This window comes from Paralichthys olivaceus, chromosome 19 (assembly GCF_024713975.1).
Source record: "Paralichthys olivaceus isolate ysfri-2021 chromosome 19, ASM2471397v2, whole genome shotgun sequence".
Lineage (NCBI taxonomy): Eukaryota > Metazoa > Chordata > Actinopteri > Pleuronectiformes > Paralichthyidae > Paralichthys > Paralichthys olivaceus.
In genome coordinates, this window is record NC_091111.1 from 15,790,868 (window position 1) to 15,808,985 (window position 18,118).

The following is an 18,118-nucleotide window of genomic DNA, read 5'->3' on the forward strand; positions in this document are numbered from 1 at the left end:
GATTTCACTACTGTTGATATTGGGACTGGCCATCTTGGATTTCAAAGTCGTGGGTGGTGAGGTTCCTCCGAACTTCCGTGTCAAAATCCAGACTCCAGGGGGCGTTCCAGGTGCAATGAATTCTGACTGGGGTTTGGAAATCCTGAGGTCCGAGGTTTGATGGTACGCTGCATAAAATATCAAAAACTGACGCACAATTAACCCAGGACTTTGGCGGCCCCTGGAGGCTGGTATATATATATATACATATTTTTTTATATCTATATATCACAACAATGATCTTACTTATAACGTAATAACATGCTGTGACAACATGTATAAATAAATTGAATAAATATACAGATCACAGAGAAAACAAGACGTTGCAGTGATTTGGCGGAAGGGGAGGATGAGACCGAGTGTATCTGGCAACCCTCCTCTTAGAGGGAGCAGGGTGCATCCGTGAGTTGTCGCCATCATTTGTGGCTACATGCTAAGCTAGCTGCGGTCAGTCCGCCGTCCTGTCCGTGTTTGTGCGGTGGCTGAGATCATTACCGTCTCTTTGTGTGTGTGTCGGGCTCCTGTGCAGTGTTATGTTGTTGCCCACCGGGGAACATGATTGCGGTGTCGTTGTTTTGTGGAGTTTACTCACATTAGCGGAGCCGGAGTCTTGAGGAGGAGCAGCGGCAGGAGGAGCAGCGAGGGGCGTCGGGCTGCTAAACCCCGACACTGCCCCCCTGATCATCCAGGGAGCTAGCTAGCTAGTTCAGAGTCGGTCCTCAGTGAATGAACCCACTGTTGTTTGTTAGCTTCATTAGCTAAATGGTCGCTGGTTGTTTCCGCTATTGTCCCCGGTTGTTGAGTTGAGCTGCGACTCCGCCGAGAAACCGAGAAGATCACCGGCCAGCGGAGCTAATCAACCCAGCCGGGGTTCGTGTGTGTGTCACGGTGGGAGCCTGTTGAACTGGAGCTGGCATCGTCACACGTCCCGTCTTTAACACGTATGTAAAAAAAAAAGTCCATGTGATTCTCCCACTCATGTTTGTGGTGCTGTTTATAACGGCCTCTCCCGCGGAGTGCTAACAAACTTCTCCTGCGTCTGTGCTAGCTAGCTACAGCTAACCAGCGCGTTCTCTTGCTCCGCTAGTTTAAACATGTGAGGTTTTGCTTTTCATCCACCGTGACGCTCACGTTGTGTTTGTGTGTGTGAACCCGAGCAGCAGCCTCCCGGTGCCCGACGACCCGGAGGAGAGAGGATGTCTGAGGGAGAGAGCAGGCAGGGCCCGGACACTGCCCAGGAGGGGAAGCCGGAGACGGTGGGAGCAGGAGCGGCTGCGGGTCAAGGAGTGTCATCGGTGTCTCCCCCCGTGTCCATGGTGACACAGCCTCCGGCCACCGCTGCCACGGAGGATGAGGAGGAGGAGAGCGAGGATGAGTCGGAGATTTTGGAGGAGAGCCCGTGTGGACGCTGGCAGAAACGCAGAGAAGAGGTAGGAGGACGAAACGCAGCATGGACAAAAGTATTGGGACACACACACACCTCTTGATCAGTCACAAGGCCATTGTTTTTGACTGGGCCCCTCAGTTCATGTGAAGGGGAATTTCAACGCTTCAGATTACCAACTCATTTTGATACTTCCAACTTTGTGGGAACCGTTTGGGGAAGACCCCTCTCTGTTCCAGCGTGAGTCAGCCTCAGTGCACACAGTAAGGTACATGAGAGCATTGTTGGGTGAGTCTGGTGGGGGAAGAACTTGACCGAGCTCTGACCTCATCCCCATCCAACACCTTTGGGATGAACTAGGAAGGGGGTTGTGAGCCGGGGCCCATTCGTCCAACCTCAGCGTCCGACCTCTCAAATGCTCCTCTGGATGAGTGTGCAAAAATTCCCACAGACACCACAATCTTGTAGAAAGCCTTCCCGAAAGAGCGGAGGCTGTTATAGCTGCAAGGGGGGTGCAAATTCATATTAATGCCTATGGATTTAGAATGGGATTTTGTAAAAGCTCCTATAGATATCCCAATACATTTGTCCATACAGTGTGTGTCCGAGCAACAGTCAGCTTGACCTTTTTTAAGGTAAAGATGCAAATGATGCGTTTTTGTTGTTTTCGTCCTGAAGGTGAATCAGCGTAACGTCCCCGGGATCGATAATGCTTACTTGGCCATGGACACGGAGGAAGGAGTTGAGGTGGTGTGGAATGAGGTCATGTTCTCTGAGAGGAAGAATTTCAAACTACAAGAGGTGGGTGCGCAATTGAGCTGATGCAGATTTGATGCAGCATTTGTACACTGCAGCACAATCTTACAGGATACGTGCTCATCGTGTCAGGATGATGTCAACATGAGTCAGGTTTTTATACCTTCCAGGAACACAGTCTAAAATCTAAACAGTGTTTTGCATTGTTTTTCACCCATTAAGTTGCCCTCAATCGGTGACCTTACTAACAATGTGGACGCCTGCCCGCTTTCATTTCCCCTTTGGCTTAAGCTCCTTAGGCAAGTAGTCGGACTTGTTGCTGCCAGCAGCGTAGCAAAGTACACACTGTACCCAAATAGCTATGGAAACAGTTTTCAGAAATGTGAAAGGGAAAATGTGAGCAGCCTCGTGGTATTGAAGGCTCTAGCATACTTTTTGGGCATTTAAGGCTTTTAACTCTGTTTTTCTTTTCTCCATATAAAAGTGTTTTTTATGTTTCACTGTGCGCTTGGTTGCAGAAATGGAAGATTGTCTCTATTACCTGCTTATTAATTATATAAAAACAACAAAGTGTTAGAATACACTACTCATTTTTTATCTGTGTGGAAACTTAAAGCAAATAGAGTGAAGATTTAAAAACCGAATCATAAGTTCACCAAAATCTCAGCTTTTGGTGAACTTAACTAACAAACCTGATAATACAAAGTAAGATACAGCAGAAGCTATCACACGTGTCATATCCTCTTTTTTCTTTTACAGGAAAAAGTTAAAGCAGTATTTGACAATTTAATCCAACTCGAGCACTTGAACATTGTGAAGTTCCACAAGTACTGGGCGGATGTTAAAGAGAACAGAGCCAGGGTAAGAAATCCTCTCAAAAATCTCATTTTCATCCAATCAGATAAAGAAGAATGCAAAAACCTTGTGTGCTCATAATCTGCTTTGTTTTTGTGCACAGGTCATTTTCATCACAGAATACATGTCTTCAGGAAGCCTCAAACAGTTTTTAAAGAAGACAAAGAAAAACCACAAGACCATGAATGAAAAGGTGTGAAATCTCTGAACAGCTGAATAAAAAATCTGTTTAGCCTGGTTTCTGTTTTCTCCATGAAACTGAATCTGTTTGTTTTCCGACAGGCCTGGAAGCGCTGGTGCACACAGATACTGTCTGCTCTCAGGTAGGTCTCAGAAATCATGTCTGAATAATGTGAAAGAGGAAAACATTTCAAAAAGCCATCAACTGCCACAGTCGTTGACATTTTATTTAACCTTCATCTCTTGTCTCCAGCTACCTGCACTCATGTGAACCTCCCATCATTCACGGCAACCTGACCTGTGACACCATCTTCATTCAGCACAATGGCCTCATCAAGATCGGCTCAGGTAAATGGCCAATCACTGAAGCCAGTGATTAAGGTCAATCATCAGTCATTCCTTCTTGTTTTCTATGCTGCTGTGCTCTTTGGTTATCACAGTCAGCCTGAAATCTAGTATTAGTGTTGTTAAGTCTTTTTCCCACTATTGCAGTTGCTCCAGACACCATCAACAACCATGTGAAAACCTGTCGGGAAGAGCAGAAGAGCCTTCACTTCTTTGCTCCAGAGTACGGAGGTAAAAAGCCCTCAAGTGCATTCTTTGTCTCAGATAAAGCTCTGATGTGTGGTGGTGTTTCTGTTTTATAATCAGCTTTTATTTCTCTCTCCCTCCAGCTGTTGCCAATGTTACCACAGCCGTGGATATCTATTCCTTTGGAATGTGCGCCTTAGAGGTGAGAGGAAATCTTCTTCTCTTAGCTGTCATTTGTTATATAACATCTGGCACAGCCATGGTTGCTCTTGATTTCAGTTTTGTATTTGTATTTCTGAATCTTTTCTAATCTACACCTTTCGGCACTTGGTCAGATGGCTGTGTTGGAAATTCAGAGTAATGGAGATTCGTCTTATGTGTCCCAAGAAGCCATAAACAGTGCCATTCAGTCCTTAGAGGACCCACTGCAGCGGGTGAGGAGAGCAAAGGATTTTCAAGCTTTATGGATGTTTGGAGAGAGAGATTGACAAACTGAAGTTTTTATCTTGTGCTCGTTCAGGAATTCATCCAGAAATGTCTGGAGGTGGATCCAAACAAACGACCCACAGCTAAAGAGCTGTTGTTTCACCAGGCCTTGTTTGAGGTGCCCTTACTTAAGCTTCTGGCTGCGCACTGCATCGTCAGCCACCAGCGTAAGTACACACATCTATAAAATGTTTTATTGGTATTTGGAATGAAATAGAGATATTGTTAACATCCAAGATACATTAGCAGTATCAGCAACCCTGCAGCATTGATAGAATATTTTAGTGTTAGTTAGTTCCAATCTTAAGTGAACAGTTCAAGACTGATGATTACACAGACACAGACCTGACACACAGTTTAGAGTGACATGCAGGTCCACCATTCAGAGTCACAAAAGGAATTTTTTGCATTAAGTGTGTTTGTAAAATGGAATGAATGTTTGTCTAATTGAAGTGTTCGTATACTTGTAGATATGATTCCAGAAAATGCTTTAGAGGAAATGACGAAGAACATGGATCCTAACCTGGTGATAGTTGAAGCCAAGGACGGAGTTCAGATGAAGTGAGTCATCAGCTATTGATGGATGGAAAACAATCTGAAAAAAAACCAACAAAAGAAACTCAGGTTTTCATTTAAACATATTGTCTTGTGTTTCAGACTCTCTCAGTTTCCTGCACTGGAGCTGGACAAGTTTCTAGAAGATGTTCGGTAAGAAAACATTTTATACTTTTAAACAGATTTGCTTTTGATTTATTGTGATTTGTAGGTTCTGGCTTAAATACACAGACCTGCTCTCAAAATGAGGTGGAGAAAGTAAAATTAGACGTGCTTACCCTCTGGAAATCGTCTTATCATTCATGCTCAGTATAGACGTCAGTGTACAGTTTACAAAAAGGAGGTCTTGCAAAATGTCCCTCGTTGAAACTGCAGCTTTTTCTCTTGTGTGTATCAGGAACGGGATCTATCCTTTGACTGCGTTCGGGGTGCCATGTCCACAACAACCTCAGCAGGAGACGGTGAAATCTCCCATAGTGCCCCCGTCAGTCAAAACCCCGACCCCTGAACCCGCAGAGCTCGAGACCAGGAAGGTAAGAACTGACGTGTGGGAGTGAAATTAAATTACAACACAACAGAAAATAATAAACATCATACATTTACTGTTTCATCATTTATCTTTTTGAGCAAATCAATGCAAAAAATATAACACAGGTCACATATTTCAAATGTGTTTTGTTCTGTTTTAAACTTCATCTAAATTCTGGTGATAAAAGATCGAGGGAGAAGAAAAGTACAGATGAGAAATGGAAAGAAACAGTCGATCAGATTTCAGTGTTTGATTTTCTTATGTGCGACCTCAAGTTTCTCCTTGAGTGCATTAAAACTCTACACGTAGGATAAATCACAAAGAATATTCCTAAAAAAGTAGTTTCATTTTGTATTTGAACATTTTGCTGAAAGCTTCCCTCAGTCCAGATTCTGTTTGCTCACGTGACAGGTTCTTCAGATGCAATGTAACATTGAGCCGGTAGATGAAGGAGCCAAGCATCATGTAAGTCACGATCCTGCCTCTCTGATTAACGATCTCTCGTCTTTAAGTTTTCTTTGAAATGACTTATTTTGTTCTCTTCTCAGCTGACCTTGCTTTTGAAACTCGAGGATAAACTGAACAGGCACTTGAGCTGTGATTTGTTACCAAGTGAGTATTTCTGGAATATGGCGCCATCGTTTACAATATTATGACTTTTTATTTTAGTTTTTACATTGAACAAACAATCAGTCACTTTGAAGCTTGAAAACTTGCAGTTTAACTGGTTTGTCAAGAAAATGTTGTGTTATCGATCCAGTGTGGAGGTTTCATCAAAACCAAAGGCTCTTGTTCACGTTTAGCTTCAAGTTTCTCAACGTTTGTTAAATTACAGACTCTAGATGTGAAGCTGTTAAAACTTTGCCTGACAGCTCCACTAATGGTCAAAAGTCCAACTCTGTGCCTTTTTATCATTTGAGAAACCTGAAGTTTTGGCATCAAAAGAGGCAAACTAAGTATTTTCTTATTACCCAGTATCTAAGTATTGTGGCTGCTTTGTGTGTTGGTCCAGATGAGAACGTGCAGGAGCTGGCTGTGGAGCTTGTTCAGCTGGGATTTATCAGTGAGGTAAGTTCCTCACTGTGACTCCTCAACACATCCTGAAGCTTCAGGGTTCAACAGGTAAAGATCTTTTGTTTTTAACGCTGCCATGTCTCCATTTCAGGGCGATCAGCCGAGACTTGCGTCAGTTCTTGAAGAGGCCTTCTCCAGGTTCTACAGTAGGAACGGTTCCCTCAATCCGGTGACCGTGTCCTCGTAGCGGAGGACTCTCCAGGCCTTCTCTCAGCCCTCCTACTCCTCTACAGCAGGACTAGCTTTTCGCTTCACCTCTGAGTTGCAGCAAAAGCTTTTTGCGATGACAGAGGAGGAAGCCTTGGTCTGATTTGCAGATCCTGCAGCCTGTCCTTGTATCTTCTGGTGGGTAAAGTTGCCACTAAGTGGTTGATGGCTTTCCATCTTTTTTTTCCCCCCCAACCGAATACAGCCATCTGCTTCTCTTTTAAAAGAGGAAATCCTTGTTGCAACTTAAGGAAAATGCGAATGTTTTCACCTTTTTGCTTATTTCTCTCCTTAGAGGTAAACAAAGCAAAGCTGGATAACAGCAGGATTTTCTTTAAGTCAGTGTTAAAAGTGTATTTTAAAAATTTTTACGTCAAAACTTTAATAGTTGTCTGTATAAAAAAATCTTTGTCCCGGCATACTGAAGTGTAAGTAGTATGGTGTTGTCTGGTCCTTTTAAACTGTCTCCTGAGCAGCGGTTCAGGCGACATTCTACCTTATATCGGTTTTTGAAGACTCTCGAATGCATTAAGCTCGAAACGCAACATTAATTTAACTTAAAGTTTCTGTAATTACTTCAACGTCGTCATGAAACATGCAGCTGCAACAGAATCTGAAGAGTTGCTGATAAAATATTACAAATCAAACTATTTATTTGTGTATCTTCTTGAGTGTATACTGTAACTTCACTTCCAGCACTAAGGCCGGTGGTTGTTTGAATGTATGCTTTTATTTGCTATCCCACATGAAGTCATGCTCTTATTTTCTATGAAAAGAGGTTTCGACTGAACTATTGATCGACACTTATCGATTAGGGCTCGATCAATAAGTCGTCTGTAGGTGGCACTTCACACTGGAGAGGTTGGTTTAGACTCATGAAGAAGCTTTGGTGTTAAAGCACATGACCTGACGGGTGTTAGTCAACAGGTTTGGTGAATGCATTTATGCTCTTTGTCTAAATGGAAACTCATAGTTTTTAATTATTGACGGTGGTAGGTTCAGGTCATTTATCACAGAGTGTTGTCGGCTTAGCCCCGCCCACATTGAGATTTCGCCTCATTAGTTTCCTTCATGGCCGAATTATTCTGCGTGGCACCGTCACTAAAACGCTCCCTCACCACTTAGAAGTTCAGTTCTTGGCTCAGACCGATCATTTGGTTTGATGATCTCTCTGATAGTTTGCACTGTCGTAGGCTTTTATCGTCCTGTTGGAAATGTGCCGAGGCCCCTGGCTTCTTCACACCGACAAGGGGAAGTGAGATGATTTGGAAACAGCGTCGTCAGTCAACGACTTTGAGTCTCGCCTTCTCTCTGCTGTGACCACCTTCTGTTAGGATGTGTAGATACTGCGAGTGTGGGACTACCTGGCATGCTTGTAACCATCTTTACACTGTATGCTGGACACTGCTCTGTTTCTGCTACACATTTACCCTCTTTTTTCACCTCCTGAAATAAAAAATGACTATCAGCATTCAAGGTTTTTGTGTGGTGTCATCTTGTTCGTTCGAGTCATGTTCTTTGAGGGGAAGTGATAAGCAAAGATTACAACTTTAAAAACTATTAATAATATATCATCTAAATGCAAAAACAGAACAACAATATTATGTTTTTGCATTTAGATTAACATGTTTATTGCATATACTACCAATCCAAACTAAAGAGTATGTTTTGGTAAATTTTAATCATCAAGATTAGAAAATTAAATTGTAACCGAGTTAATTCTTGTTAAATTATGTAAACACAGACACACAAATGAGAGAAAATCCACTTGTTTAAATTATTTATACAAAAACCCATCCTGGTGTATCAGGAGAGTGATCTCTACCCTCAGAGCATCACCGACAATTATTTGTTCAAAATGTTAAGAAACTAGCCCTTGTACAAGTAGATCCATGTACATACTTAAAGTCACAATGTGTGCTCGAATAACAGCTGAATAAAACACGTTTCATGCTGACAAACACGTTGCCGTACAAAATTACAGCAGTATTAATAAAAGTACAGCGAGACTAAAAATATTTTTCCATATAAAACGCCCTAGAAACGCACTCTAAATAAAAAGCTACCAAATTGGCGACATCCAGTTCATGAGTGTTTTTCAGCGGCGATTTTCAATTCTGTACATTGTGAGTAAAAAAACCCAAACCAAATAAAAATAAATCAAACTACAAAAACAGTACATAGCACTTCAATTCAAACACATTACTCTTTCACATTAAATCTGTGTTTTACTTCCCAGTTTGAAAGTAATGTATATAGGCACAGTAATTAAATTCATGAACCACGTTTGGTCGACACCGTTCCTTCTTATTCACAACTCCGCTTTAACTCTAATTCTGGCCGATCACGGCACTTTTTCACGCAGTCTCTCTTTTCTGTGAGACAGAAAGCTGCCGAACATTAATGATTCGTTTTTAGCTGTTGAAACAAACGGATAATTACAGCTCACAGTGAGCTGCTGTTACTCCTGCATCTCCTCATCAGGTCACAAGGACAATTTAACATGACGTCACTGTTCTAGAAATTTCAAACAAAGCTGCAGCTCTGAAATAGAACTATGTCAACTCTGAGATTTTCTTATCTTTAAAAAACTAATTTTAAATCGTTAATTCAATGAATTTAGGACTTTCGTCTGGATTTCAGTATAATTCAAATGATCTAAATCATCGATTCACAGTTCCTGAAAATAATTGTTGCATATTTGCTCTGTTAAAATTTAGAATATGTTGATGTTGAACAATAATAATAATTTATGCTTTCAAAGAATGGATGCAGAAGGTGTCCTGTATAACATAATTAGGTTCAGGACATAATTCAATGTTATCTTTTCTCTATCATCAAACTAGTGTAAGAATGATCAATGTTGAGCTATGGCTCAAAGTTTTTAAAGCTAAGTGGACCATTATCTGTTGAAGCTTGAAATCCAAACCACTTTTTTTTTATAATAAGGCTTTTTCCACATGAGATATTTTAAAATATGGAAAAGCAGAGGTGTAAATAATAAAAATAATAATTCTATTTAGCTGCTTCAGTGTAAGTTTCCTGGTTCACTGTCGTTGTTTACTAGGAATATAAAAAGGCCAATTAAATAATATTGTCCTAATACTAAAATTTGACCGTGTTATTGAGGCCTGATCAGCATCACTGCAGATTAAAACAAAGATGATTGTATTTCCTAAAATCTTACAACCGTGTGTAAGAATAATACTTGAATTCTTGACTTTAGTTCTACGTCGTACGAATTTGTCTTCTTAAAGCCGCAGTCGGTGACTTGTTAGTGCGTCTGTAATGTCAAGAAAATTACGTACTTCTACGATTTGAACTTAAACAAAAGGTAATCATAAGTAAAGAATGAATTCATACTTACGGATGTGAGATCATTACAGATCAAAAGAGGAGAGCGGCAGATCAACCGGGTCCAGTTTTATCTGGACCGAACATTTACGGCCGCTTCACTTACTCTTTTGTCAGTTGTGTAAAAACACAGCACCAGATTCACCACAAACCTTCAGTGTGTGAACTGGTCGAGACGTTTGTGCTTTTCTCTGTTGCATCCCAGTTAGTTGGTTTACACTGTCGTGGTGGCGTCTTCACATAAAACCCGTGCCTCTTGACGGCAGCTCTGCATATCAGATATCGTCGTTTTCAGCTCATGATGTGCGAGAGGAGACGTGAAATATACAGAATGAAGTAGCACCGTCAGTGCAGCTAAAGGCATTCGACTTGTGGAGGCTCCTTCTGGTTCCACTCATGGCTGGAAGTAGACGACTGTGTGTTGTCATTTAGCTCTGTGATAAAAAAATCCATTCAAACCCCTCCCCCGCCTGTTTTTAGGATGACGAGGAAGTCCGGGGATTTGGCGTCCCTTCATTTCTTTAGACACTGGTACATCAGCGCTCGGGGGTTCAGCATGTAGCGCTCAGAGTTGAGCAGCTTGGTGAGATACTGCGGCACCTGAGGCCGAGGAGCCATGTAGGAGACACCGGGGCTGACGGCCATCACCTCCGCAATCTTCTGCTTCATCTCACTGATCTCCCGATCCTGCTTCATCACTTTATCTGAAGAGCAGAGAGACGTATGTCATTCTACAAAAGCACAAACTCAAACTCCTGACTGAAAATCAAAACAGGAACTCTACAATCGAGGAGAATAGAAAGAGAAATCAGCCATCTTGGTTGTTTTTAAACCAGAAATAACCATATTTGGGGGAGAGGGGGGAGGAGCCTGACTGAGAAGTGGAGTCGTTTTCTCATAGACTTCTGAGTGTACACACCAGTGGAGTCACCCCCTGCTGGACATTCATGAGAATAGAGGTTTCAGGCACTTCCACATTGGCTTCAATTTGTGGACGTCGATTTTTATGAGTCTATGAGTACAACGTGAAATGTATAAAGACATTGATAGGCTGTTTTTTGGTTAAATATATTTGACCTAAATGGACACAGACAGAGAGAAAACGGATATATAATATTATAAAGTGTGAACCTTGAGCGATCTCCAGCTGTCTGCGGGCGTCTCCCAGTGCGGAGAACAGGTCCAGTTTGATGCGAGTCTCTGCGCTCAGGTTGTACTCCAGATGCTGAGCTTTATCCTGCATGGCCGACAGAGTGGACAGCAGCATGTCCGTCTCTTTCTCCACGCAGCGGTACTTTCCCAACGCCTGAGTCCAAGAACACACCGACAGTGAGGACAAGTGCAAAACATGACAACTGCATTTTGTTTTAATTCCCGCGGTGACCACCTGAGAGAGTCAGTGCTTTGGTTTCCTGAGTATTTTTATGCATCTTTGTAATTTCAGTCAATTTTTCTTCTTTGTTTCTTGAGTTCTTTTGAAAAATGTTTTCCTCACTTAGGAAACCAAAGCACCACAGAGAAACAATGATGAACAAACGAGCCAGTCACAAAACACGAAAGCTGCACAGTGATATTCTGACGGATGATTCTTTCTGTGTTAACTTTAACTCATAAATGATTGTTTGGAAGGAGTTGACCTGCACTCACAAGCAGTGCAGTGTTTGTATGAAAGACCTGGCTTCTGTTTCAGCATGCGTCATGTATGAGTGCGCCACTAAAATCAAACCACACGATACAACAATGACCAAACCTGATGTCAGACAAAAATAACCATGTGATGACAAAGCGCAATAATACAACTGAGTATTTGGGCCAAAGGAGAGAAACTAAACATGAGATTTAGAGAAAAAAGTTGTAATATCACAAGATTTTGGATCCTTAAGGAGTGGAACGAGTTCACTTTAGTTATTTCCTTTTTTTTTCTTTTTCTCATTCAATTAATTCTTTATTCTGGCAATATTATAATTGTTTTTCTCATTACAGTACAACTTTATTTTCTAATTAAACTATGACTTTATTCTTGAAATATTATTTATTTTTCTCTAATTAAATTACTGCTTAATCCTTGTAATATTTTTTACTTTAATCTTGTAATATTACACATTTTTCTTGAAACATTGTGATTTTTTCCCTCATATTCTCGAAATCTCAGATTTGATTTAAATTCAACATGGCTCTGATACTCCGTTGTACACTACGTTGACTGCAGGCCAAAATAAAAAAAACACTTAAATTTCCCATCGTCATCAAAAACCACGAATGTTTCTAATAAACTGCACAAACACAAAAAATAAGAAATGTTGAAAAAGGTTCATAAACAACAACTGAAACAGCAAAACTACCACATGACCAAACTGAACACAACCAAGGACTGGACCACTGGAGACTCACAGACAAACTCACAAGTTCATTCTGAAATAGAGGAAAAGAATACCTCAACATCACTCTCTAGATCTACCACCCGATTCTCTTTCACTTGATACTCCAGCTGTAGTTGTTTGTACTCTGTCTCTAGATCTTTAACCCTTTTCCTTAACATTTGGGTTTCACAGTGTTCCTGCCTGGTGTAGGAGACGGAGAGAATAACAGTTTGGAAGCGGTGAGAGAGGGGATTCATTTGACGTCAAGACCAGATCACACAGAAAGAAACATGGCATTTCATTTGCAGTTTTTCTTTTTTACATCAGCCTTGTTTTTTATTTTCTACAGATGCAAGGAGAAGAAGATTTTAGAGGAAAATGTCAACAATCTTTTGAAAAGTCAAGTGTGCATCAAGGGAGTAACTTTCCTGAAAATACACTTATTTGCTCTTTTTGGCTGAGAGTTAGACGATGGACGTCAGAACAGCTCCCACAGGTGAAGCCAAATCATCTTGATCACCCCCTGGTGGATGGCTGCAGTATAGGTCATAAACTCCACCTCCTCCATGTTAGCAGTCTGCAGTAACACAGTCTGCCTACCAGCACTTCAAAGCTCACCGTAATGAACACGTTCAACTTTGTGTGTTTAATCCAAACAAAAATAAAGTGACTCTGGACACAACCAGGCTAACCGTTTCCCTCTGTTTCCAGTCATTGTGCTAAGCTAAGCTACCCCAGTCTAACCCTGAGCAAGAGAGCAAATAAGCATAGTTAAAAATGTTCTTCTCATTTCTCACCGTACACTAACAGCAGAGTTCAGGCAGAAAACCCTGACGGTGTGATTTACCTGTTTGTGAGGCTCCGTGCTGAGCTGGCGGCCTCCTCCAGTTTCTGAGCCTGAAGTTCAGCCAACTGCTTCTCAGCAGAGATTCTGGCTTCCATCTCTGCTCTGGTCTTCTTCTCCAGCATCGCACCGCTCTGTTTGTCTCGCTGCTTGGTTTTAGTCAGACACAGAATCCTGCAGGAAAAAAAAACATTCACTTAACTTTAAATAAGGTCAGACATGACGCCAGAGAATAAAGAAATCTCAGTAAAATTATTATTTAATTGAAAGAACTTTAAGCCACAAGACCTGAATATGAAATGGTTTTAAGTAACTTTCCATTCAAACAGTTGCAGTTTAAACGTAAACTTATATAGTTTGCATGTGTGATGCTTTTAGTCTCAGTCACTCACTTGCTCTGCAGCAGGATGTTGGACTGTCGGAGCAGAGACACCTCAGGTCTCAGGCTCCTCTCGCTGTTGGTTAAGTTGCACATGTGACTCCGCAGCTCCTGCTCGCTCTGCCTGCTCGCCTGCAGCTCCCCCCTCAGCTTCCTCAGCTCCTGCTCCAGCCTGAAACCCAGAGAGAGACACAGGAGCGTTGATTTCACCATCACATGACTCATCTCACACGAAGCTGAGGTGAATTGTTCCAGACTTACTTGTTTGTCTGCTCAGCGTGGTGATTCTGAGTCGCTGTCTTTTCCGTCACGTCCCGGTTGGGGCTGACCGTTTTTGAGCTGGTCCTCTGTTTCTTCTCGGTTCTCGCTGCAGGAGGAGACGGCGTGTTCGTGCTGCTTCGAGTTTTCGGCGAGGAGCTTTTGGCTGCCCTCGTGGCTTTGCTTCCCTGCTCCTCCTGAGGTAGATGTTCCGGGGTCCCAGAGGATTCTGGTCCTCCCGCCCCACCGTGCAGCACATCTCTGGACTCACCTGCACTGTGTTTGGACGACGATTGCCGCCGGTGCAACTCAGCTGACTTCACCTCCTGTGCTCCCTTCTCCGTCGCTCTCTCCTCGCTGCGGATCTGGAGGCAATCCACAGTGTGTGCCTCATCGTGGGCCACGATGGCACCGTTCTGACACTGATACTGACTCGACTCTGGCTTTATCTTCCATTTCGAGTCTGCAAAAACAGAAACAAATAAAGGTCAATCCCATCACTGTATTACATGTGTAGTGACAGCCATTTACTTCTGTTCTTTAAAAGCTGAAATCTGCGCCAGGGATATAATGAAGCTTTAGCTGAGCTGGAGGGACTCACTTGTGCTCCGTCCTCTAACTTTACTCCAGTTTATAAGAACAAAAAAGTGCAGAAAACATATAAAAGCAGCAGAAAACGTTTGTGCATTCATTTCATTTGATAGAATTGATCCCTTTACTCTTTGAATCTCTTCAAGGACCTTCTCAGTTCCTTGTTGCCTTAAAATTTTATGAATTAACTAAAATACCAACACGTGATGAGTGGCTTTGTTTTAAGAGCTGTGGAAAAGCTCAGATGCCACTGATGCATCTCCAACAGTCCAGCAGGTGTAGCACAAAAACACAAAACTTTATATAGAAGCCAAGCTGCAGAGGAACAGAACAAAAATGAGTGTGTAGTTGTGAGGATGGTAGTTGAACTCACTGCTGTTGCTGCCGTCTGCGCTCGTCTTGGGGAAAACCTGCAGGCCTGGAGGCAGCGAGTGCTGCAGGAGGTGCATGTGGAAGTCGTTCTCGCTCTGAACGGCTCTCTGTATGCGCAGCTTGAAGATGTTGGTGAAGTAGCAGGTGGCATCAAACCCCAGATATACCACAGGATATCCAATACTGCATGTGCACACAGAGGGAAGAGGAGAGAGTTAAAATATGTGTGCCTGGTTGTAAAGATATAAACATCTTGGCTGACAGATTTGTATTATTAATGCTTACTCTATTAATAAATGCATGAATATTTTAAATCTTTTAAATCGTACTCGTACTTTGGCTTGTAGCATAAAAGTGAATTTGCTTCTGTTATCTGTAGCACACAAACATCGAGGCTGATTCTTGACAGCGGCACGATGGGATTCAGAGAAGTTTAATACTAATGCTGCTTTTTTTTAAATGACAGCTCAGTTAATTTCACGCAAGATTCCTCAATCTAGAGAATTAATTTCACTTCTGCTAGTGGAGGCGTAATCAAAACAAACAAACGTGCCAGTGTGCAGCGAAAAGATGAGACAGGTTGGCGTGAGAGGTTTTAAGGTCCTTGAGTCGGAGCGAAGCCTCCGTGTACACAAGTATAATCCACAGGGACACTGTCGATATGCAGATGCCTTTCTCTGAAAAGAAATAAAATAATAATCAGACGTGAAGATAAACTGTTTTAAAGCTGCTTATTCACGACAAACAACTTTCATGTTCTGTCACAAAAAGTAACACAAAACAAAGAATCCACAAACTCACCTGTGTGCCATATGTAATTGAATAATACGTAGGTGCTGGCCACAAAGAACAGCCAGTGCAAAGGAACAAAAATCAAACAGAAGATGTCAAGAGTGAAGGCAGCGCAGACGAAAACAACACAAATAACCTGCAAACACAGAAAACAAGAAGTCTGAGTTAAACGCACGGGATTCATTCTGTGGAATTAACATCATCATCATCGCACACAGGCTGAAATCACACTGCAGGGGAGCGTGGGGTGCGGGGGTGGGGGCGGGGGGCAGCTCACCAGGCCATGGCAGTGGAACGTTGTGTACACGCTCCCGAAGAAGAGCCAGCATGGCCACAGGTACTCCAGTCTGAATTCGAGGATGAAATCTGCCAGCAGCACCAGAGTCCACATCATCATAAACTTCAGGAAGGTGTACGCACTGGAGGAACAAAATAAAAAAAAAAAATCACATTAAAATGGCTTTTAAATGTCAACTATCAACATCATAAATGTGCATCAAGCCCCTGATTCCAGTGAATAAAGGCGTTGAATACGCCTCTTTGGCCCGAGACATTAAACACACGCACGCATCAGCTAATAAAACACTTGGGATCGGATACGAGACGTGAACCCTGTAATTGAGCAGCTGCATCTTAAAAGTGCAGAACATCCTCTCAAGCAGAGGCACATGGAGAACAATGACTGCTCCCGCATTCATTTTATCAGGCGACCACGAGCCAAACAGGAGCTGTGGTTTCCTCCTTTGTTCTGCCCGTCCATAGGCTGCTATCACATCACCCCCTTCTTTGTTTGGTTACCATGGCAATATTTCATCTGGAGGAGAGAGGGAGCACCATAGCTTCCCATTACACGTCCACATCCTCAAATCTGCCTTTTAATAACAGGGAGAGAGGGGTGGGGGTGTTTGGTCTAAATTCTCCTTATGAGCACAAACAACACGGAAGTTATTTCACAATTATCTTATAGATGATGAAATTGTCGGACCTGGAAGAATGATGTGGGATGGACAGAAAGCAACACAGCAGCTTTAATCCATATTGCATTTTCAAATTGGCTTTATAATGTCACTACAGGAGATGGTTGCTACTGTGAACACAAGAGCCACATCACAATTAGAAATATGTAATGTTTAACAATGAGAGCAAAGAAAAACAGAGCGGCACAGCGTCTTCATTTCTTTAGTGCACACATTTGCCTCTCAGTGTCACTCAAGGAGTGTGTTCTAATTGATCTCCCTGGAATCTTTAATGGTACGTTCGAAAAATTAAAAGTAATTCTACAACAAAATGCTATTTTTTATATTCAAGAGACAGGAGGGAGGAGAAGAGCATCTTAAATTCCCAAAACAGATTTAAATGTGACTTGGATTATGTAATTTAATTTATTAAAAAGAAAATTGTTGGAATAGCTTCTACACAAATTGTGCAACAACACATTTTTAAGTAAAATATCTTTTTTTAAATTCTTATAAATTACAGTTAAACATCCAAGTTAATGCCAAATAAAAATAACTTTGATTTATTATTATTATTATTTGATTTCCATCTTTCTTACATGGAACTATGCCTCATAAAACAAGTGGTTTCTTCCTCCTGTAAATTCCTTTTGAATCTAAAACAGCTGTTTATATTTTGGCCTTGTATAAAAACACAAGTATTAATACACATCTGGTACACATGTAGATATTTGTACACAAAGCAGCACACAGGGAACAACAGGCCACGTTCACTTCCACAGATGCTGATCTCTCTCTCTCTCTCTCTCTGTGTGTGTGTGTGTGTAAACAAAGCAGGATGAAGTCACCACATGAAGAGAAGCTGGTGGATTTAACAACGCCTCGCAGACACAGACAGACAGGGGCTGATGAGGCAGACAGGTGACAGCGATGACATCTCACACAAAGACCACAGCAGAAACACATCTACCTCTCAGACAGACGCTCCGTTATCTTCAGCTTCTTCATTTTCCGCAGCCTGCTCGCGTCCACATAACGTTTCTTCATCTTATTGGTATGATTAGTATTATTATTATTATGGCTCCTTCCTCCTCTTCCTCTTTCTTCCTCGGCTGCTCCGCGCTGGGTCTCACCGACAACAAAAGACAGATCAGAGAGAGAGAGAGAGAGAGAGAGAGAGACTACATCCGAGTGCCAGAGAGAGAGATGCGTCTTTGTGGGAGAGGATGTTCAGTTCAACCTGTGAGGATGATGAAGATGAGGATGAAGAAGAAGAAGAAGATGATGATGATGATGAGGTATGGGAACAAATAGAGGCGGCCAGCGGCTCGGCGCATGCGCAGTGGAGGGTGCACCTGCAAGTGTTGGACGCAGGAGGGGAGCAGATCAACACACTGAACACACCCACTATTAATAAGATGATTACAATAATAATTATAATTAAAATTAGGATACAAACTGCTTTACACCCATGTCATGAATTAAAAAAACAATAAAATGCAGTTATATTTTTAAAAGTACAGTCGTGTGTGTGTGTGTGTGTTCAGAAACCAGAATTAATCTATGATTGAATCAACGTTTATTTTTGTGTCACGCCCGCCCGACCCTCATGTGTT

At 42.0% G+C, this 18,118-nt stretch overlaps 2 protein-coding genes across 2 annotated transcripts; one reads left to right on the forward strand and one right to left on the reverse strand.

Annotated features, from left to right (window-relative positions):
* Nucleotides 1–369: 369 nt before the first annotated feature.
* Nucleotides 370–8,072, forward strand: nrbp1 (nuclear receptor binding protein 1). The gene is made up of 18 exons (XM_020097554.2): nt 370–980; nt 1,200–1,469; nt 2,102–2,224; nt 2,939–3,040; nt 3,138–3,227; nt 3,317–3,357; nt 3,468–3,562; nt 3,707–3,790; nt 3,889–3,947; nt 4,081–4,179; nt 4,266–4,398; nt 4,702–4,792; nt 4,889–4,939; nt 5,184–5,319; nt 5,727–5,780; nt 5,864–5,927; nt 6,328–6,383; nt 6,481–8,072. Exons 2-18 carry the CDS (start codon nt 1,236–1,238, stop codon nt 6,574–6,576), a joined length of 1,608 nt encoding a protein of 535 aa, XP_019953113.1. The 5' UTR covers nt 370–980; nt 1,200–1,235; the 3' UTR covers nt 6,577–8,072.
* A 1,456-nt stretch (nt 8,073–9,528) lies between these two features.
* On the reverse strand, nt 9,529–17,727 carry LOC109636120 (macoilin-1). Its single transcript, XM_020097675.2, has 11 exons — nt 17,473–17,727; nt 15,824–15,965; nt 15,556–15,682; nt 15,308–15,431; nt 14,756–14,937; nt 13,795–14,254; nt 13,547–13,705; nt 13,158–13,328; nt 12,385–12,511; nt 11,082–11,256; nt 9,529–10,654 (listed from the first exon to the last, which is right to left on the reverse strand). The coding sequence occupies exons 1-11, from the start codon at nt 17,547–17,549 to the stop codon at nt 10,464–10,466; spliced, it is 1,935 nt and encodes a 644-aa protein (XP_019953234.2). The 5' UTR covers nt 17,550–17,727; the 3' UTR covers nt 9,529–10,463.
* Between the last annotated feature and the right edge of the window lie 391 nt (nt 17,728–18,118).